Source organism: Marmota monax, unplaced genomic scaffold (genome assembly GCF_021218885.2).
Source record: "Marmota monax isolate L192 unplaced genomic scaffold, Marmota_monax_Labrador192_F-V1.1 WCK01_AAM20220418_F8-fsc00009, whole genome shotgun sequence".
Taxonomy (NCBI): Eukaryota; Metazoa; Chordata; class Mammalia; order Rodentia; family Sciuridae; genus Marmota; species Marmota monax.
The window spans coordinates 25,223,015-25,242,835 of NW_026694710.1; the positions used below are offsets into that span (position 1 = coordinate 25,223,015).

At 49.4% G+C, this 19,821-nt stretch overlaps 1 protein-coding gene across 5 annotated transcripts in view; it reads left to right on the top strand.

Moving 5' to 3' along the window:
* Positions 1 to 1,705: 1,705 nt before the first annotated feature.
* Positions 1,706 to 19,821, top strand: part of Tbc1d14 (TBC1 domain family member 14) — a 106,783-nt gene continuing 88,667 nt past the window's right edge. For 4 of the 5 annotated variants that reach the window (XM_058572439.1, XM_046423464.2, XM_046423466.2 and 1 more), the window contains exons 1-2: positions 2,116 to 2,254; positions 11,186 to 11,924. In XM_058572439.1, coding sequence (XP_058428422.1) covers positions 11,203 to 11,924 — 722 coding nt within the window. In that variant the 5' untranslated portion in view covers positions 2,116 to 2,254; positions 11,186 to 11,202. Of the gene's footprint in view, positions 1,827 to 2,115; positions 2,255 to 11,185; positions 11,925 to 19,821 lie in introns of those variants that run through there. The other variant, XM_046423468.2, reaches the window with a different exon arrangement.

Genomic DNA, 19,821 nt, shown 5'->3' on the forward strand with positions numbered 1-19,821 from the left:
CCAGCAGGTGCTCAGAGATGGTTTCCATGGACATTGGACATCCCAGGAAAGGCATCCTCACTCCTCTGAGGGAGGATGAGGTCAGGCTGGAGGGTCTCTCCTCATGGTGGTGAGTTGGCCAACATACTTTCTCAGTGCTGCTGGGGGCGGGTGGTGCTGTCGGGACTCACTCAGAGGTGTTTTCTCGGAGGCAAGGGGCAAGCGGGGAGGAACCGAACTGCTGAGAGGTGCAGGGCTGTTTGCTGTTTTTGATTTTGTCAGACTCAAGTCATAATGAGACTGCATCTAGCAGACATGTGTACTCTTACGACAAAAGGCAGGACACGGGTCAAGTCACAGGGCCAGTGTAAGTGACCATGGACTCCCAAGGAGAGGCTCTGAATCCTGGCAGCAGGCTGGTGAAGGTGAGAGCAGGGCAGACAGAGGGCGCCAAACACAAACCTGTGGACCACAAACTTTAGTTCTAGATTCCTGACAATGGCCGTTTCTTGTCACTGTAGCCTTTTAAAACCCTGAGACTCAGAATTAGGGGTGGAAGGGAGCTGGGGCTCATGGAACACCATCAAAGCAGGCTTGCTCATCCCAAGTATCAGTTGTAAGAACTGAGCAGGGCTGAGGCAAGTCTGTGTTCCTGTTAGTGCTCAAAACCAGCTGCCAGGTTATTGTTTTTGCTTAAACCACCAGAAATTTAAGCATTTATTATGCACCAAACACTGTGAGAAATGTCTGTGAGGCCTCTCTTGCATTCTATTGAGACCACATTTTCAAATCTCCACTCTCCTGCCAGGAGACTAGGTACTGAATTTTTAGAACTCTGACCTGGGGAAAAAACACAAGTTAGGAGTTCCCCGCCCATCCCTAAGGACAATGGCCCACTGCAAGCTTTCAGACTTCCTATCCCGAGGCTGGTCTTTCATCCTCCCACGGATTCAGCTGTAGTCTCTGGAGTTTCCCCTCTAGTAATTATTCAAGCTATGAAAACCCTCAGGACTCCTAATATAAACCCACGCCTTCCGGCTCCTGCCACTGAAGTCTTTGCTCTTGCTATGATGTCCTTAGGATCTAATTTCAATCTAACAAATACTCAACTATCCAGTATTTGCCAGGCACAGGGAAAAGAGCAGCAAATCAAATAAGCTCGGTTTGGCTCAGAGCCTATATTCCATAGGGGGGATGAGAATCAGTTACTTGTGAGATTTCCTACACACTAACTCAGTTAGGGCCTCCGTCTCTCTCAACGTTGACCCGTCAGGAGGACTTCTCTGAGCCATTTCCCACTCTGTTAAACGGACTTGATCATAGATTGCATCTCTGGAGATTTTGCAACGCTGAAGCAAAATAGGGCATATAAACGTTAGGCCAGTGGTCCCCAAACTTGTCTGCACCTAACACAGCTTTCAAAATGCATTTGCAAAGTCTATTGCAAACCTCCGGAGGCCACTGGCATGCAGCGCTTTGGAATTTCAAAAGACTCAGGTTTAAAAAGCAGACAGATTTGGGAATTAAGTCAGGCACTGAGTGAAAGCGCAAAGAGCGAGCAATCAGAAAAGCCCGTTTTACAGATTAAAAGGCTAAGGGCGGGCGGGGAGGGTGCCAAAGCGCAGTTCCGGAGCCACAAACCCCGGACGTGAGGCCGGGTCTTCCACACAGACCACCTTTTCTCCGCTGGCTGAGCCCGGCCATCACTCCCACACACCTGCAGGGAAAAGGCTCCCATCGATGCGCTCCGCCGCTCGGCTCCCCACGCCTGGTCCTTGCCCGTTCATGCCCCTTCCCCCTCCCGGCCGCTTCCCACTTCCAAGATGGCCGCGGGTGGAGCCGATCAGGTAAGGGCCCCTGTCGGACGCCTGCGGCGGCTCTGCAGACACAAAGGGCCTCTCAGAGCTCTTTCGCAGCTCCGTTAGGCCCTTGCAATAGAAAAGCGCCGGGGATGCCGCTCTGGAGGTCGGAGGCTGCTGGACCGACTGGCTTGGAGCTCGCAACTTCGCAGAATCCGCGGTGGGGGGCGACGGCTCCCGCAGAAGAGCTGACGCAGTCCGGCAGGGGGCGTGGTGACGGGGCGCGGGGCGTGGCGAGAGCGCCTGGGGGCGTGGCGATAGCGTGCCGCTGTTGGCCGCGGGCAGCTCGCGCGCACCTGCCTGGGATCCGCTGCCTGTGGTGCTTCGGCCGCCCTGGCCCAGCGAGTAGAGGGTCCCGCCAGGCTTGGGCTGCGGGCCCACCGGCCGGGGATGGCGTCGCAGCTGCGCTGACTGCGGTACTGAGGGCTCCGCGGGGGCCGGGCCGTGAGGGCGGGCGGGCGCGGGCCGCTGCCACCTGCTGCCGGAGCGACGCTGCCCGAGGCGCGGCGCTGCCCGGACACCGCCGCGCCCCCTTCTGCGCGAGGGCTGTCCGGGCGCGCGGCAGGCCCGGTGGGGGCGGCGCTGCGGCCCGCGGGGAGACCCTGCGGTGACTCGCTCCTCCTCCGGAACTTGGCGGAAAGTTTTCCCCTCAGACTCATCGCTCCTGCGCGCCCGGCAGAGCCGGCCGCTCGGCGCGCAGGACCCCTTCCGGGAGCCCCGGGGCCGCGGAGACCCTGGCCGGAGAGTCCTTGCGGTGGGCGGCTGGGAGGCTGGAGGCCGGTCGCGTGTCCCAGCGGCCCGCTATCCAAGCGCGGGGACGGGGCTCTCTCCTGCAGGAGTGTGTCAACGCGGTGGGGCGCGGCCACCGTGAGGACGCTGGCCTGGAGGCGGGCTGACTGGCCCTTGTGGATTCCAGAGTGAGCCCAAGCAGCGGGCATTTCAGTGACCATTTCAGCGACTGCTGACTAGGCTGCTTGAAACCATTTCTGTCTTAAAGTTGCATAGAGTACCGTTTTCTCCCGCGTAAAATTGGAAGTTGCTTTGGAAGGTTCTGTAGACAACCATGAACTTTGCCGTGACTAAGGCCACCAGGGAGTCACCATAGTGTCTTGGGGACTGAGCATTCACCCTTCTGCCCTGCCCCCAATCTGTAGAATGTTAGTACCTAGTTTTCTTGGCTTTTTTATTGGGAACGGATTGCCTGCTGGGCACCGGCAGGTGCTTTGCAGGAACTGGGCTGGTCTTTACAGCGTAACTGGAACACTTCCTGCTGACCAGCTTATCAGGACAGTACCAACCCAAGTCTCAAGTTTGAGTATGGCTTCTCCCTCCAGCTCTCTTAACTGCCTTCTTAGTTTTTGTGTATTTTAGACCCTTGAGATTTTGAGCTCCACACTCTGACTGAGACCCAGCTCTAGGGAACCTGGCTTGTAGCTGTGCTCATGCCAGGACACACCCTTTGGGAAATTAGAGAACTAAGGTTAAAGATTGATCTGCTTGGCTTGTCACTACATTGTACAGGTGGGGAATTTGAGGTCCAGAGCGCAGTCAGAGCTGTGCAGCAGGTGCCAGGAGAAATGTTAGCAACAGGAAGAAGCTGGAAGAAGCTGTACCATGAGGCTTCCTATGCACAGAGTGGCTGTTTCTGGGCTTGCTTATGCAAATGTGTTGCTAAAATAGTGGGGCTGAGTTGGCTGGCCCTATCTGGTGCCCAGTGAAGAATAACACCAGCCAACAGCTTCTAGGCTTAGCTCATGCCAGGCATAGTTCTAAAGACTTTATGTGGGTTTCTTCTCCTAATGTTGTCAGCTGCCTAATGAAGTAGGTCTAGTATTGTTCCCACTTTGCTACAAGGAAACTGAAGCACAGGGAGGTTAAGAAACTAACCCAGAGTCACACAACTGGTAGGTGGAGGAGCTGGGAATTTAACCCCAGGCAGTCTACTTCTAGAGCCTGTGTTATTTTTCCCTTGCTTATTTTTAAAAATTTTCTGTTGAAATCTAACATACATACAGAGAAATATAAAACTTGATTTCATTTTATTGATTGTCACAAACTTTAGAGCATATATTCTTAAGTACTCCACAGGTCATGTATGTATGGGCTTTGGTGTAGACTTGGTCTGAGTCCAGTTTTCTTTGCTGTGTGATCCTGAATGAGATACTTAGCCTCTCTGAGTCTGCTTCTTCAGTGTTCTTGGCAGGCTTGTGATGATTACAGCACATGATGGCCCCTAGCCATGAATACTACATGGTAAATGCTCAGTGGTGGTATATTAACAATTAAAATTAATACATTATGTTGCCTTTATTAGGTGGTCTGAATATCTTCTCAGCCTGTTGCCTTCCAGTTACTTCACAGGTACTTATGACAGTTGGGTTTGGTCACTTTCTAAATGTGGCTGAGACATTTTAGAGAAGAGGGAGCAGTCCATATGTTCAGTCTCCTTAATTTAAAGTGTCCCACTTTTGACTTTTAAACATAACCACCTGAGACCTGTGAAGTGTCTTGTCAGGGCTGTGAAGGAGCCTTTGGGGACCCTCAACAGTTTAACCCTTTTTGGCATGGTGTACTGAGTATTCATGGATGAAACCTGTTTAAATAGCATCTTGGAGGGTACCTGGAAGTTGCCATTCATCTTCCAGAGGTATCTAGGTAATTTTTTAAGAATTATTTTTATCTTAAAGAATAATGCATTTCAGAAATCGCAGTTTTTGTGATTTGTCTTTCCACTGTGCATAATGCACACTGGACACTGTTGGTTCCTTTAGGCATCGTGCCTGATGGTGGAGAGTGAGCACTTACAGTCAGCTTGGGCTAGACCAGCACGGCTGCTTTATCACATGTCCCCCTCAGACTCAAGGCTGTGATGTGGTAGCAATACTCAAAGCTCTTTAGGTGGTGTTAGAGGTCACCTAGATCATGGGTATGAACATTGAGCACAGGGCCCCATGCGTCACATGTTCCTGGAAGGCAGAGCTAGTGTTAATTGTTCATGTAGAGATACTGAGATCTAGCTCTAGCCTGGTCCTTTCTGCCTCAGCCAACACTTTAATTCAAGAATAGAGACTTGCTGCTGGTTGGTGCCTATGAGCCCTCTACACAGCAAGTGGGTTCACATGGAGGTGGCACACACTGTGGTTCTCCTCATGTCAGAGGCTGATCATTTCTCCTGACTGGTCCGTGCCTGGGGTTGAGCTGCAGGCCTGGTACAGCAACCATTCCTGGGAGAAAGCTGACAGTGCCACCAGATTTTTTCCCCAGGAAACACAGAGGACCCCCCAGAAGCACATGTTGGGGACAGAAGACTGGCTGGGGGAGCAGCGGGGAGGGGCTGCCATGAGACCCGGAGTAGGTCACGCATCTGGCTCATCTAGGTGGTGTTCCCTGTGTGAAATGCAGTCTCCTGTCTCCCCTGTGGCCATAGTAAGCTCTGGAGGAGGTGCCAGCTGTCTGCATGTGGCCTTTGTAAGCAGCAGAGCTTCCAGGGAGCCAGGGAATTACAGACCTGGGGTCCAGTGCTGACCTTGGCAAGTCACATGCCTCAGTTTCCTTCTCTGTGCAGTGGGGATAATACTTAGCTGATGGGGTTGAGCCAGGATGGTACATTCAGAGTTGAGAATGAAGCCCAGGACTCATCAAATTGTAGTTTCATAGTGATAACTGGGTGTGGTGTCTGATGTACAGTCCTGTTCCTGTCTTCCTGCAACTTTAGCTCTGGGAATTGTATGCCCTTAGGCCATGACTGAGTAGAGATGGTTTGTGTATGCTAAAGAATGAGGATCTGAAAATTGTGCATGGCTGGGTTGGAGGAGTCTCTGCAGCCAGGGTAAGTCCTCTCTCCTTTGAAGGTCAAAGTGAGCAGTGCGGCCCCTTGCTGATGGGGTTACAAGCAGATTGATCCCCTCAGGACCATCCAGAGAGGAGCCTAGAACAGGAAGGACTGCTCAGGGCATGTGTCCTGGGCAAGGTGCTAGAAGACATCAGCACATTTGGCAGCAGGCTTCTCCCTGAAGCTGCCCATGAGTACGTGTTTTTCCCTTTGAGGACATAACTAAATCATTTGGTTTGGGTTTCATAAATGGTTTTTTATTTATGCAGACTTTCATCAAGACCTAGTCTCACTGCTTTTTAAAGAAAAGAAAATCAGACTGTTGCTTCTAGGTGGGATTGCTTCTCACAGCCCTGTCCAGAGTCGCCCGTTGTTCCAGTCCCTCAGGCAGTTTTCCTTTTTGCTTTGTGTAGAGCTCAATGTTGGGGCAGGCACATCAAATTCAGATGGCCTTGCTGAGTGGAATAAAAACAGTCTTCCTCTTATTCACATTTCACATCTTGCATGTTTTTTTCTTGTCCGGAAAGTGATTAATCATTGTTAGTCCTGTGTTGAGTGCCTGCCTCCCTGGCAGGGACCGCTTCTTCCTCCCTGAGCTGACTGAGCTGAGGTTGCTCAGGCCACCGTTGGTGCTGCTGGGAAGTTAAGGATGTGGATTTGGGAAGACAAATGTGATAGGAAGGATTATGTTTCACTTTCCTGACCATCCAGTATGGACAGTGGCGCCTCACTGTCAGGTCTGGTACCCAACGCGATGTAGGCATGGATGGCCATAGCTTACTTAGTTGCTTGTGTCTGTTGTCTGTGCACATTGTCAGGAACCCCATGGCAAGGGTTTTCTTCCTCCTGTTGCTGCTTCTAGTGCTCATCTTGTTCTTGGAACATAACCCAACTCTCCACAGAGGTTACTTGGTTGGGACTGTCCCTGAAACATGCCCACCAAAGAACTTAGCAGTTAGTAATATTTAATTCAGCAAGTAATCCATGCTAAGTTTTTGGCAATGCAGTGGTGTCTAGAAATGAGAAAGACTATGCCTGCCTGAAACTTGGAATCCATTGAAGAGAGACATGAAAAAAGGCATAAAATCTAGTTATTTTAGGTGGGGTGTGGCCAAAAGGATTCAGGAGGAGGGAGGTCCTGTAGCTCTTGGGAGAGATGGGGAGGGCTTTTCAGGGGAGGTAGACTTTGCAGGCAGTGATAGAGTGGCTCCTTGTGCCACATACTGCTGGAGCCCAAGAACCCTGGTGGCCTGGGTGGGAAGAGTGCACTTGAGAGCGGTCCCATTGCATGTCAGGGCCGAAGATGCTGGTGCACAGGAGGCAGAGCCTGTGGGGAGACCATTGCTTATTCAGGCTGTCTGTGTTTAGAATGCATTTGACTTGGAGGCAGGCCATTTGCCTCTGGCCACCTTCCAAAGTCCACCCTGTAGCCTTGTCTCAGGCATGTACCTTGTTCATACAACCTGTCCCTTGTGTGGCATCAGCAATAGGCAGGTGGCCTGAAGTACAGCTTCTGGTTTTATGGCACTAGGTAGAAAGGATTGAAGACAGCTGGCCTTGGTCTTACTGTGTGTTGGAAGAGGAGATACCTTTCCCTTTTAGGTTTATTTCTCTGAAGACCAACACTCTGTTCCTGAGGTTTAAGGAACTTAACCCAGACTTGGGACCAGTAGAGGCCTCAAAGGTCTCTGGACTTCCCTAGAAGTAAGGCCCTGGGGCTGCTATCCCCAGCTTCCATGGTAGAGGAGAAGGGAATAGGACAGAGGCTATACCAGTTGGCTGAGAGATCTCAGCCCCTCTTCCTTCTTCCCTGTGCTTTCTTCTTGGTGAGAATCTGAGAAAGGGTCCTTGGAGTGCCATGAGTGAAACACAATTGTCTCACTTAACCAGTTTCCAATACTGCAGACATAATTGGCTGCCTTGTTTGCCCAGGCACTGATTTTCCTAGGAAGGGTAGACTTGCTACACGTTCCTGTCCACTCAAATGCCAGAACTTCTTGTGGGCAAACCCACATCTCTTCTGTAACAGTTTAGAGCCATCATTTGTAGGTGCTATAGCTCTTTCTGTGGCTTGACAGTTGAGGGAATTGCACATTCCTGGGCACCTACTGTGTGTCAGTGCTGGCTGACTGGGCTCTCACCAGATCTTATTTATTTTAACTTAGAGCAGCCTGTGAACAGTGTGTTGCTGCTTGTTGTACTGTGGGGGAGGAGGGAAGGTGAGATGCAGAAAGGTGCAGCATCTCACCTGACCTGTGAGCCCCCCCACTACTTAAGTTGCAGAGCCAGAACTGCAGTGTTGGAGATGCTCAGCCCTGTACAGTGTCAGGATTTCCTCTTCTGTTTATGGCTCTTTGCCAATTTGATCCCTTGGAGTGTTGATGGTATTTTGATAACTTTAATTAACCTTTAACCTTGTCAAAGATAGCTCTTAACTGTGATTTTTTTGGGAGGGGGTCGGGGTTGTATTTTTCTTTCAGTTAAGATAGTATAACCAGGCATGATGGTGCAAGTCTGTAAATCCAGTGACTTAGGAGGCTGAGGCATTAGGATCCCAAGTTGAAGGCCAGTCTCAGCCACTTAGTGAGGCCCAAAGCAACTTAGATCCTATCTATCTCAGAAATTAAAAAGGGCTGGGGACATAGCTCAGTGGTTAAGTGCCCCTATACCCTCTACTCCCCTCCCCCGCCCCCACAAAAAAAAAATATGACTTTCAAATTTATGTATGTTTGAATATACCCGCATCTTCCTTTGTGAATCCTGTTATTCATAACAACTTGAGGGGTTTTCCCAGATCAGGGAACATAGAGATAGTGTGCAGTGGCCTTGCCTTAGGGGAACACGTGGCTGTGGACTTAGGATAGAAGTTCAGAGCACTGAGCCTTGCACAGACTTGCACCATTTTATACCTGGTGAAATGATTCCCAGATCCTTTTGGAAGGTGAACTGAGTATTTGCTCTATAGGTTTAAGGAATATTTTATTTTTTGTAGTGCCTATGAATTTCACTTTTGTGTCTATCTCTAATTTTGTCTGTATGTTTATCCTGGTGTAGTATAGTATAGTTTTCTAAGAAAAATTGATAATCAATTAGTACAACACTGGGATTAAATAATCCTTCCTACTCACTGGGTCATATTTCATGTTTTTATATAGTTCAGTCTATTTCTGAATTCTGCTTTTCAATTCATTCCTTTACTTTTCTATTTTTGCACCTGTGCTATGCTGTCTGAGCAGCTCCTTCAGTTTCTAGGAGGGAGGGAGAGAGGGAGGATACTCCCCTCCCACTTTTCTGCCTTTAATGAATTTGCTTCTATCTTGGCACTGACTCCTGAACTTTCAAAAGCTAAGATAACAGCCCTGGCTGCCACTGTTCCTTCACTACTGCAGAGCCTCAGCCTCACCCGGATGATAGCAAAAGGCCTCTGGGCCAGGTGCCTATTCAGTGCTTTCTTCCAAGGCCTTTGGTGGAGCTGGGACCAGAATACAGGAATGTCTTGAGTGCAAAGTTCTGTCTTCATTCTGTTCTACTCTGGAGTGTGGATTTCAGTGTGCTATCTGAATTCTTAGGGTTTTTTTTTTTTTTTTGGTACTGGAGATTTAACCCAGGGATGTTTAACCACTGAGTCACTTCCCCAGCCCTTTTTATTTTTTATTTTTGAGACAGGGTCTCACTAAGTTGCTTATGGCCTTGCTAATTTGGTGAGGCTGGTTTTGAACTTGTGATCTTCCTGTCTCGGCCTTCCAAGCCTCTGGGATTACTGGTATGTGTCAATGCACCTGGCTGAATTCTTAGCTGTGACATTTTCAAGACAAACAAAAGGTAACCTGACACAGGTTAGGATTGGCAGTCTGCTGTGGGCTCTTCTCCAGGATGTTTCATGTATCCTACCATCCCTCACTTTAGGCCAGAGCACTTTGGACATGGCCTTGGATATGTATGTGGCACCAGTGCTTTTGACTTTTCTTGTTCTAGTTTTGATCTTTGTGGTTCCATTACTGGTGGTTTATCATCACTGAGCTATCCTCTCAACCTGGGTTTTATAACCCTATAGTAGCCATTCTAAACTAGGCAGAACCCTCTTTGGGGCCCACAGATTGCAGCTCTGCCACGGGGTAGCAGTAGGATCCTGGGCCCACTTTTAAGTCTCTTGGCACCTGGTTTCCACTGTGGAAAAGGGTTGGCCTGTCCTGCCTATGAGGTAAGTGTGGCTGTGCTTACGGCAAGACATGGCCAGCTCAGGCCTGGTTGTGCAGTGTCACTACAGATGGTCTATGTAATTCTTTTTGCTATTTTTCTGTCCTAATGAAGATATCTTGATTTTTGTGCTGCCTAGTAATGAGTAGAACCTTAACTTATTTGTGGGTTGTGAATTCATATACTTTTTAAAAAATTTAAAATTTGTTAAAATTCTAGTTTCATAAACATTTGACAGTGGTATCCTATTTGTCATTTGCCCCCCTGAATTAGCTTTGTGTAATTGTGACAAAATACCTGAGATAACAACTTATGAGAAAGAAAGGTTTATTTTGGCCCGTAGTTTCAGGTTTCAGTTCACGGTCACTTGGCTCTGTTGCTTTGGGCCTGGGTAGCATGGTACATCCTGGCAGGAGTACATGGTGGAAGAGGCTTCTTCCCCTCAAGGCAGCCAGGAAGTAAGAAGAGCAATAGGAAGGGTCCCAATATCGTCTTCAAGGCACACTCCTAGTGACCCAAATTCCTCCCATTGAGCCCTAAGGAATGAGTGCCACAAGGAATCCAATATGAGCTGGGAAGTAGCTCAGCAAGGCAACTTTACCTCTACCAGGAGGGCGTGCTCTGGAGTCTGGCTAATAAGCCCGCTTAGGTGGGCAGTCCTCCAGTTTTATCCCTAATGCTGCACTGCCCCTTGCTCTGACAGGAGGAGTTCAGGGTTATAGTCTACACAACTGGCTAATTTTAAGATTGGGGTGGGCAAAGGGAAGGACTATAGTTAAAATGGCTATGATTGGATCTTACCTCCCAGTTAAGGCTAAGCACTCTAGTAGTAGTATGGTTAACGGACCTCTGGACTTTCTGTTTCTCACTGCCCTGCCTCCCAAAGGTGCCACCACTTCCCCAAAGTGCCATAGTTTGTAGACCAACTTTTCAACACATAGACCTCTGGGGACATTCAAATCCAAATTATAGTATACTCCCTGACCCCCAAATAAAAAAGAAAACTTCCTCCCTGCCTAGCACAGTTCTCAGGTTCCCAGCACTGTCCTGAGTATCAGAGATGTGACTGGTGGGGTGACAATGATGAAGATAATGATTTTTGCTTTAGATATATGCTTTGTTTGGGTTATTTTCTGATATGATAGTGCATGTTAACATTCTTGATGTGGTTGGTTCTGAATCAAAATTTGGTTATGTGGTACTCTTTGCATGGCATCCACCTTTAGAAGGGATGTCCTAGTAGTGAGCTGTGTCTGAGGAATGGCATCTGTGGGTCTTATGTCCACTTTCCTGATTTCTGTGTCTTGTGTTCTTCTAGTTTCTCCTTGGACCAAGATGACTGATGGAAACCTTTCCACTTCCACAAATGGCATAGCCTTGATGGACATTCTGGATGCTCATCAGGGAAAACCCCTTCAGAACCTGCAGCAAGTGAATGCCAAGGGGTCCAGATCCCTCTCAACACCTGAGTACGGGCCCAAGTTGAAACTTGGTGCTTCAGAAGACCGGCACAGCCTTCAGTCAGTGGACTCTGGCATTCCTACCTTGGAGGTTGGCAACCCAGAACCTGTCCCCTGTAGTGTGGCCCTTGTGAAGAGGAAGCAGTTGGAGTCAGAGCTTGTCCCTGAGCGGGCCTTCCAGAGTGCATGCCCGCTACCATCCTGCACACCTCTGGTTCCCACCAGTGCAGAGCGTGAGCAGACTGTGCGGAAGTCCTCCACATTTCCCAGGACAGGCTATGACTCAGTGAAGCTCTATAGTCCCACCTCCAAAACCCTGAACCGTAGTGATGATGTCTCCATCTGTAGTGTGTCTAGTCTTGGCACAGAACTGTCCACTACGCTGTCTGTCAGCAATGAGGACATCTTGGACCTCATGGTCACGAGCAGCTCCAGTGCCATTGTGACCCTGGAGAATGACGATGACCCACAGTTTACTGATGTCACCCTGAGCTCCATCAAGGAGAGCAGTGACCTGCACCAGCAGGGCTGGGCTGATGGAACCGAGGAGGGGAGTAAACTGAGGATACTGGCACCATTTAGTAGCTTCTTTACAAGGTAATGCTGTCTGTGTCACTGTGGAGGAGCTGGACTGAAGACCTGTCGCCTTGTTCTGGTGTAATGTGTGTCATGTGTCCTGGTTGAGCAGGTGCTGTGTCCTGCAGACAGCCATGCCTTGCCCAGCAGCATGGGAGTCATGTGGGTCAGATCTGCTGGTGACTCTATCATTCGTTCCTCCCTGTGTCCTTGGCTTCACTTGCATTCTCTGTCACTTTTTGGTCTCTGGCCTGTTGTAGCTCTGGGTAACTCATAGGTGGTCATTATCACCAAATCAGCAGCTATAGTTTGATAGCCTTAGGCTCTGAAGGGCCCTTATCTAATGACTTGTTTTTGGGGTCACATGGTGACTGCAGATGAAGTGACATCAGTAGTAATAACTCACATTTCTAACACTGTGCCCTCTGGCAGAGATCAGGCTGGTCTATCTGGGTGTCCCAGTTGTGGTCCTGTTCTTGTGCTTATGCCCTGGCCTGGTCCTGCTGCCACTGCACTGCAGTCACATGCGTTCCCTTCTGTGTTGAGTCTGGCCTATATACCCACTTTGTGGCACCCTGTCCCCAGTTACCACACAGGCCTCCTGGTGTGTCTGTTGTCCCCAAAGTCCTAGGAATTGGCTACTTCGGCTACTGCCTCTTGCTTGTGCTCTCATGCTTTTGTTCAGGAAGCATCTGTGTTTGAGGCCCTGTTCTAGGTGGGTTGTGTGGGGTAATATGCGATTGAAATACCTCAGGTCATGAGGTTATTTCTATTGCACATTATCCCACACGAACCCATGTGGCTGCAGTGCAGTGACAGCAGGACCAGGCCAGGGCATAAGCACCAGAACAGGACCACAACTGGAAAACCCAGATAGACCAGCCTGGTCTCTGCCAGAGGGCACAGTGTTAGAAATGTGAGTTATTACTACTGATGTCACTTCATCTGCAGTCACCATGTGACCCCCAAAACAAGTGGACACATCAGTCAGTCACAGAAGCAAGTATGATCTCCCAAACTCTGGAGTGCTGTACAGAAGGGCATGGAACCAGGAGAGAGTGTGCAGGACTGCCAGCAGCTTCACAGCTGCTTTTCGGGGGCCTCTGGGCCCAAAGCTTCACAGCTGGAAGCACTTGTGGCCACCCTGGCTGTGCACATGCTCCTGGCGAAGCCCATGTTGGACCTTTGCTGAACTGGGTGATGTGCTGGCTGGAGTCAGCTGGAGGTGTCTGACTGGGCACACAGTCATTATTGCTGCCTCAGTTGCTTCATCAGCTACATGCAGGACATTGGATGAGTCTAAGACCAGCCCTGAGTGATTTTAGCCACCTTTTTTTCCTCTGATGTGCTGACAGGTATCCTGCTGCTCTAGTAGAGTCTCTGGTCTCAGAATTTGGTAACTTGGTGATTGCGCTCAGTGAGTGGGGTCCTTGAACCGTGGGGGACTCTTGTCAGCATCCCCTCCGAGGCAGGTGCCATGCTGTGGTGGTGTGATTTTCATTGGTGGGCTGTTTTTAGCTTTCCCCATTTATGAATACCATAGGTGCCTGTTAAGTGTGGCTCTCAGGGGAAAGGGCCTGGAAAACAGGCCTCCACAGTCCCCTGGGGTCCTTAGGCTATCTAGGAACACTTACTTGAAATGGGTGGTAAGAGAAAGAGCTCGGCTTTGGAATTCAACAGACTGAACCTACAACCTAGCTGTGTGACCTTGAACAAGTTATTTTACCTCTCTAGTCGTTTTCTCATCCCTAACATAGCATTATTAAGAGCCTAGCACAGAATGCCTGTCACATGTTGATTCTGCTCTGCCCTTACCCTTGTTGTCCCCTACATTACTGTGCCCAGGACTTGGCTTCTCCACCTGGGGGTGGGATTAAGTGGGTTAATGTGCAAGTTTGTTGTGGATCCTGACACATGGAAGGCTTTACCTATCTGTCACTTGGGATGATTATGGCTGTGCCCTGCTCCTCTGTCCTGAAGGACCCGAGTTGTCTGTTGGAACCTCTTCCCTTTTGAGGGAAGCTCTAGCAATTATACAATTTCTAGATCCTTTCCAAAGCTGCTGTTTCTTGAAAACCTTCCTCAGGTGTGGGCCACAGAAAACAGTGTGTCCTCTTTATTTTATTCCTTGGTTGCTGTTTCCTCATCCTTGATTTGATGGCTGTGACATTGTTACTGACAGCCAGGCTAAAGTGCTTTTGGGAGCATGTGGAATATGGCAACAATGAGTCAATAAGTGATACTGTGTACAGGTTCTAGAGGGTGTTTGTCCTGGGGTCTCAGTGTTAGAGAGGATCTTCAGCCTAGAGTGACTTTGAAGGAGGGGGTTCTTGGCCTATCATATGTAGAGCCTACTGAACATTTGTAGGTGAGTAAGTGGAGTTACAGAGAATGCTCCAGAGCCTGCCCCAGGCTTGGCCTGCAGCAGGAGCACAGGAGAGTGTGGACTATGTCAGTCTTTGTGGAGAGCAGGGCCAGGGCTGGAGCTGGTCTTCTATGGACCCCAGGCCTTAGACATCTGCCTCTCCTCCTGGCCCCTTGCCCCTGCTTTCTGTTCTCTTCCTCCTTGGTATCTATGCCATAGAAAGACATGTGGGTGGTGTTGTGGGAGGCTGGTCTAGGAGAACATAGTTTAGAGGAAGAGGTGAAGATGGTCAGGGAGCTTGTGACTGGAGGGAGCAGAGCTTGATGAAGTGACCTGAGTGAGATAGGAACAGAGGAGTGACAGGGCGACTGGCTGGGCCTGACCACTGTCCTGCAGAAGCCACAGGCCCAGCTGCCATTTATTCTTCCTTCTCCACACTGTAACAAACACCTCTGAGCCAGACTCTACCCTGAGCTGTAGAGGGAGTCCTGGTCCTTATGCAGCTAGCAGTCCAGTGGGGGAAACAGACCAGCAGCTGGGGGCAAGGCTGGGGGTGGCACTGCAGTCAGGAGTGCTGGTTCAGGGCTCACACCAGCTGGGCCTCACTAGAGCTCTCCTCCTTAATCGCTGTGTGACCTTGGGCAAGTTACCTCTCTGAGCCTACTGTGCAGGGTTAGAGACCAAGTAGGCTAAACATCTGCATTCCTGGCCCTCTTCCAGCAGCAGCTGTCTGTGATGCTAAGTCTGCATGGTTTGGTTTTGTTTCCTAAAGCTTTCTCTAGTTCCTAATCCTAGATCATGCTGAAGGTCAACCCATTGCCAAGTTAAGTTAGTGCAGGACCTCTCCAATGGCGCATGGTTGACATTTTGGGACAGATGCTCCCTGTTGTGGGCGGCTGACCTGTGCACTGAAAGATGTGTCACAGTATCCCTGACCTCTGCCCACTGGATGCCAGTGGCTCTCCCTGCACAAGATGCCCAGACATGTCTCCTCCAGGCATTGCCAGATGTTTGGGGCAGGAGGTGGGAAGCTTGCAGAATCGCACAGCTTTTGAGACCACAGAGCTAGCAGGTTGTGACTGTTGATGTTGAATTGCTTCCTCGAAGGAAATTTTCTAATGTAATTTGAGCAGGGTCCTCCTCTTGTTAGGAAGGGAGGGACTGGGCTGAGGGATTCCCATGAACCCAGTGTGGTATTTGTCTAGAAACCCCACAGCTAGTGAGTGAGGAGGTGGGAGCTCACTAGTGGTGTGCTTCCTTTCCTCAGGAGCCAGGTTGGCTTCCGTGGATCTGCATTGATCTAGGAGGCATTGATTAGCTTTGGTCACATATGTCTCCATTCATATAGTCCTTTATTAGTTCGCAGAGCTGGTTATGGAGGCTCCTTTGCTGGGGGAGAATGTTTAACCTGAGGTTGGAGAACGTGGGGAGCTTGCCAAAAGAAGGCTTCTGTGGGGGCAGGAGGACAGCCTGACCGTGTGAGGCACCTGCTTCCTGCATCTCTGAGAACCCTTCTGAGTTATAATTTAAAGACAGAGGTGGGAGAGTGTCAGTTGAGAGCTGGGCTGCTCAGCTCTAAGTCTGATCCTCAGATCTGCCATTTTATACTGTGTGACCTTAAGAAAGTTACTTAACCTCTCTAGGCTTCAGTATGCACTTGGGTGACACAGGGCCATTTACACCTATCATAAAGAGCTAATGTGAGGGTTAAATGGGAAAATACACGTAAACCTCCAGAATACCACATAACCTGTGTGCAGGCTAGATTTCATGCTGTTCTCTGTTTTTGTTGGTTTCATGCACACACACCCTTTCCCCTTGTGCTGGAGATTGAACCCAGGAATGCTCTATCCTTTCTATTTTTAATTTTGAGACAGTCTTGCTGATTTGCCCAGGCTAGCCTTAAACTTGTGATCTTCAGTGGCTGGGATCACAGGTGTGTGCCACTGCTTCTGGCTTTTTTTCTTTTGGTATTAGGGATTCAACCCAGGGGCATTTAACCACAGAGCCCCATCCCCAGCCCTTTTTTAAACTTTTTAAAAAATTTGAGGTAGAATCTCGCAAAGTTGCTTAGAGCTTTGCTAAGTTGCTGATGCTGGCTTTGAACTTGGGATCCTCCTGCCTCAGTTTCCCAAGCTGCACTGTACCTGGCTTCTTTTATTTATTTATTTATTTTAATTCTGCTGTATGAAAATTTTGCAACCACTGGCTTAAGAAAATTCTTCAGGTGGGAACTTTGACTTGGTATGAAAGTGCTGAACCAGCTTTAGTTTCTCTATGGATCTAGGGTTTCAGGATCTGATCCTTTGGAGGGTGAGAGCAGCATGAGGAGGACAAGCCTGTTGCTTGTTGAGGAGTGAGTTAGTTTATCACGAGGGGTATACTGTCAAGACACGGCTGGACTGTGTCATTGGCACAGGCAGCATTTAGTGTGTCTGCTTTTACACAGCTGCCTTCTTTAAGCTTTGCAGCCTTAGGAGGTGGCGTGGGGTGGGATTCTGTGGCTGGCTCATCTTCCTTCCAGGCCACTTTCCTTCCAGTGAGTCTTTCCTGGACTGCAGCAGCTGGGCAGCAAATGTCTATTACTGGAGCTTCTTGCAGCTGAACGTGAATTAGCACCATCAAATTCTCCCACTTGTGAGAGATTTGTGGCAGAAGTGAGGCAGAGACCCTTTTTCTTCTTGTGACTGTTTTGTGCTTCCTAGGCCTAGCAGTGTGGTAGAGCTGAGAGCCTGTCCTGCAGTATAATCTCTGTACCAGTTCCTGGATTTTGAGAGTGGTTGCAGAGGGAGGGAGGCTGCGTCTCTTGTTCTGGTGCCAGCAGCACTCCCTGAATTCAGCAGTTCCAGTGCACTCAATGTAGCCGCTCCCCTGGTGCATCTCTCCTGTGTTGTTCAGGGAGCCATTCCTGGAGCCTGATTCAGAGCCGACTCCTTCCTATAGTTTTCGAATTATTCCGATTCCTTGAATTAAGTCCCTTTCTGCTTAAAATACTTAGCATGGTGTCTGTCTTGCACTGGAAGTGGATTGATTCGGGAACCTACTCTTAATTATTGTTTTATGTAAGGAAGTTGAGGCAGGGGTGGTTAGAGAGCTTGCTAGGGCTTGGGTCTCTGACCTTTAGGTTTCTCATCTGTACAATAGGAACAAGTTTATGTAAGTCTGATCAGAAGGTTGTTGAGGTTAAATGGGGAGGGACTATATCTGAATGTGAAGCAGCAGGCACGTGGCAGGCATTTTCATGTCTAGTCAATTTTTTTATGTTGCCTGACTTGTTTTCTACAGCTTTGACCATTTTAGAATTAGCAGTAGTGAACTGAGCTGTAACATTTTAACATCGGCTTTCCTGCAAGACCTGTTAATGTTTCTTGTAACTTTGCCCTGGAATTAGGGACGGACAGAAAATACTTGCTGTGTGCCAGAGTGACTGCTGGTGTGTGCTTGTGCTTGTGCTTGTGCCTGGGGAGGAGTGCCAGGTGGTGTTCTGTTGACCTAGCTGCGTGCTGACCCATGGGCTTGGATGAGGCCAGCACTTAGTGTCTCTGGGGCCATGTTCTGTTCCCACCTTACAGGGTTATGATGAAAGGAGCAGTCTGATCAAGGTGATGAGCTTCAAGTGCTGGCAGAAGGGGAGCAGGAAGATTCCAATATGGGCGGGCTTTTGCCATAGCCCCTGCGTAGGTCCCTCTGCAGCAGGATGAGGATGTGAAGAGAGAAGTACACAAAGCAGGGAGACCTTGTGGGTAGGGCTTGGGACCCACGAGGAGACCCGCAGCTCAAAGCATGGCAGGACCAAACGGTGAGAAAAAGGCCTCTGCAGGAGTGGGATGAGCTGCTAGATATGAGAGGGTTTAAACTGGTTAGCTGAAGGGGTCCTCCAGCAGCAGCAGTTCCCCTTGTGGAGGCAGAGGCTGCCCAGCTCTGCCCTGCCCAGCACTTTACATTCTCTCTCAGGCATTTCACAGCCCACTGGAGGCAGGTTGGAGAGGCTCACTGGGCATCCAGCAGAGCTGTGCTCTGATATTCACTTGCTAATTCTGAAGTCCATCAAAGATACCACCCTGCCTCTGGTAATGTGCACCCTGATCAGAAAGAAGGGGAGCTTGGCTGGAGAGAAGAGAGGAAATGAGAGGCAGCTGCTGTGCAGGTGTTATGGGCCAGTACTGGTGGCAGGGGAGGAAGAAGTTTGGAGAGCTCTAACCCAGGTCCGGGGATTGACCCTGCATGTCTTTATAAGGGCACTGAGGCTTCTCCTTCAAGGAGAATTGAGTCCCCTCTCGAGCCATTGAGGGCAAGCAGGTAGAGAAGGCCTTTTCCACCTGTCACAACAGGCTCTAAACGAAAGGGCAGGAGGCTGATGTCAGCTTTGCTTCTCTGGCCTGCCACTGGATTGATGGAATTTGTGGTCAGCCAGTTCCCAGGGAGGGAAGACTGCCTCCTAGAGGCTGGGAGCACAAGAACAGGAATGATCTTAGCACCCAAGGAAGGAGTGGTAGTTCCCAGTGTCCTATAAAGAGCTGTGAGGAGTTTCAGGTAGTCAGAGGACTGTCCTTCCTTTCAGCTAAGTGTTTTCTTGGGCACACACTTCCCCTAGGTCTTCTGACCCTGTTTTGGTCCCTGTTCTAAGGGTTTAATGTCCCCAGCTGTGAATTCTTGTTCCAGGTAGATTTTTAACAGCTAATCCTCATGATTGCGCAATGTCTGCACTTTTCTAGCCACAGCTGTACACAGGTGTACCTACCAGCCATTGGTGCAGTACCTGGGAGGCCTTTGCTACCTATACTGGAAGATATTTCTCTAAATCCTGGTGAATTCATTTTGAAGTTCCTTGGTATTTGTCAAGGATGCAGCCCATAGTGTCATTGTGTAGGCATGGCTGATAGATGCTACAGAAAGCCGGCTATCTCTGCTGGACAACAGCCTGTGTGGATGCTGCTGCAGACCACATGGAGAATGTTGGTTGAACACCAGGACTTGCCCAGGGTCTGCTGCCTCTCTGGGCTCTGCTGGGCTTTGTTTTCTTTTGGCAGCAAATCACAGCTGTAATATTTCATTTACCAATTGGCTGCTGTGTACAGAGTATCATGCTAGGTCCTTAAATGTGTTTTTCATCACACGTTAAAAAAAAATTTACTGAGAATCTACCAGGGCACTGTTCTAGGTTCTTGGAATTCATTTGGGAACTCAAGGCCCCTGCCCTTTAAGAGCTTATGTTCTAGTGAAGGAGGCCAGTGATAAACACCATAAGTAAACAAAGTGTATGCATTGGCAGTAATAAGTGCAAGGGGGGAAACAGAAAGCAGTGGCAGGAGGTGCTGGAATAACTGGGGAGCGCAGATTATGCAATTATAGGCTGGTCAGGGTCGGTCCAAGCAAGGAGGTTTCAGCAAAAGTTGAAGAGGGTAAGGAAGTTCATCAGCCAGAAACCTGGAGAGGTGGTTCTGGGAAGAGCTTGAGTGGGACAAAGACCCACATGCATGGACTGAGAGGAGGAGGAGGAGAGATCTATGGGATTAGATCCTGCATGCACATAGGCCATTGTAAGATGTTTCT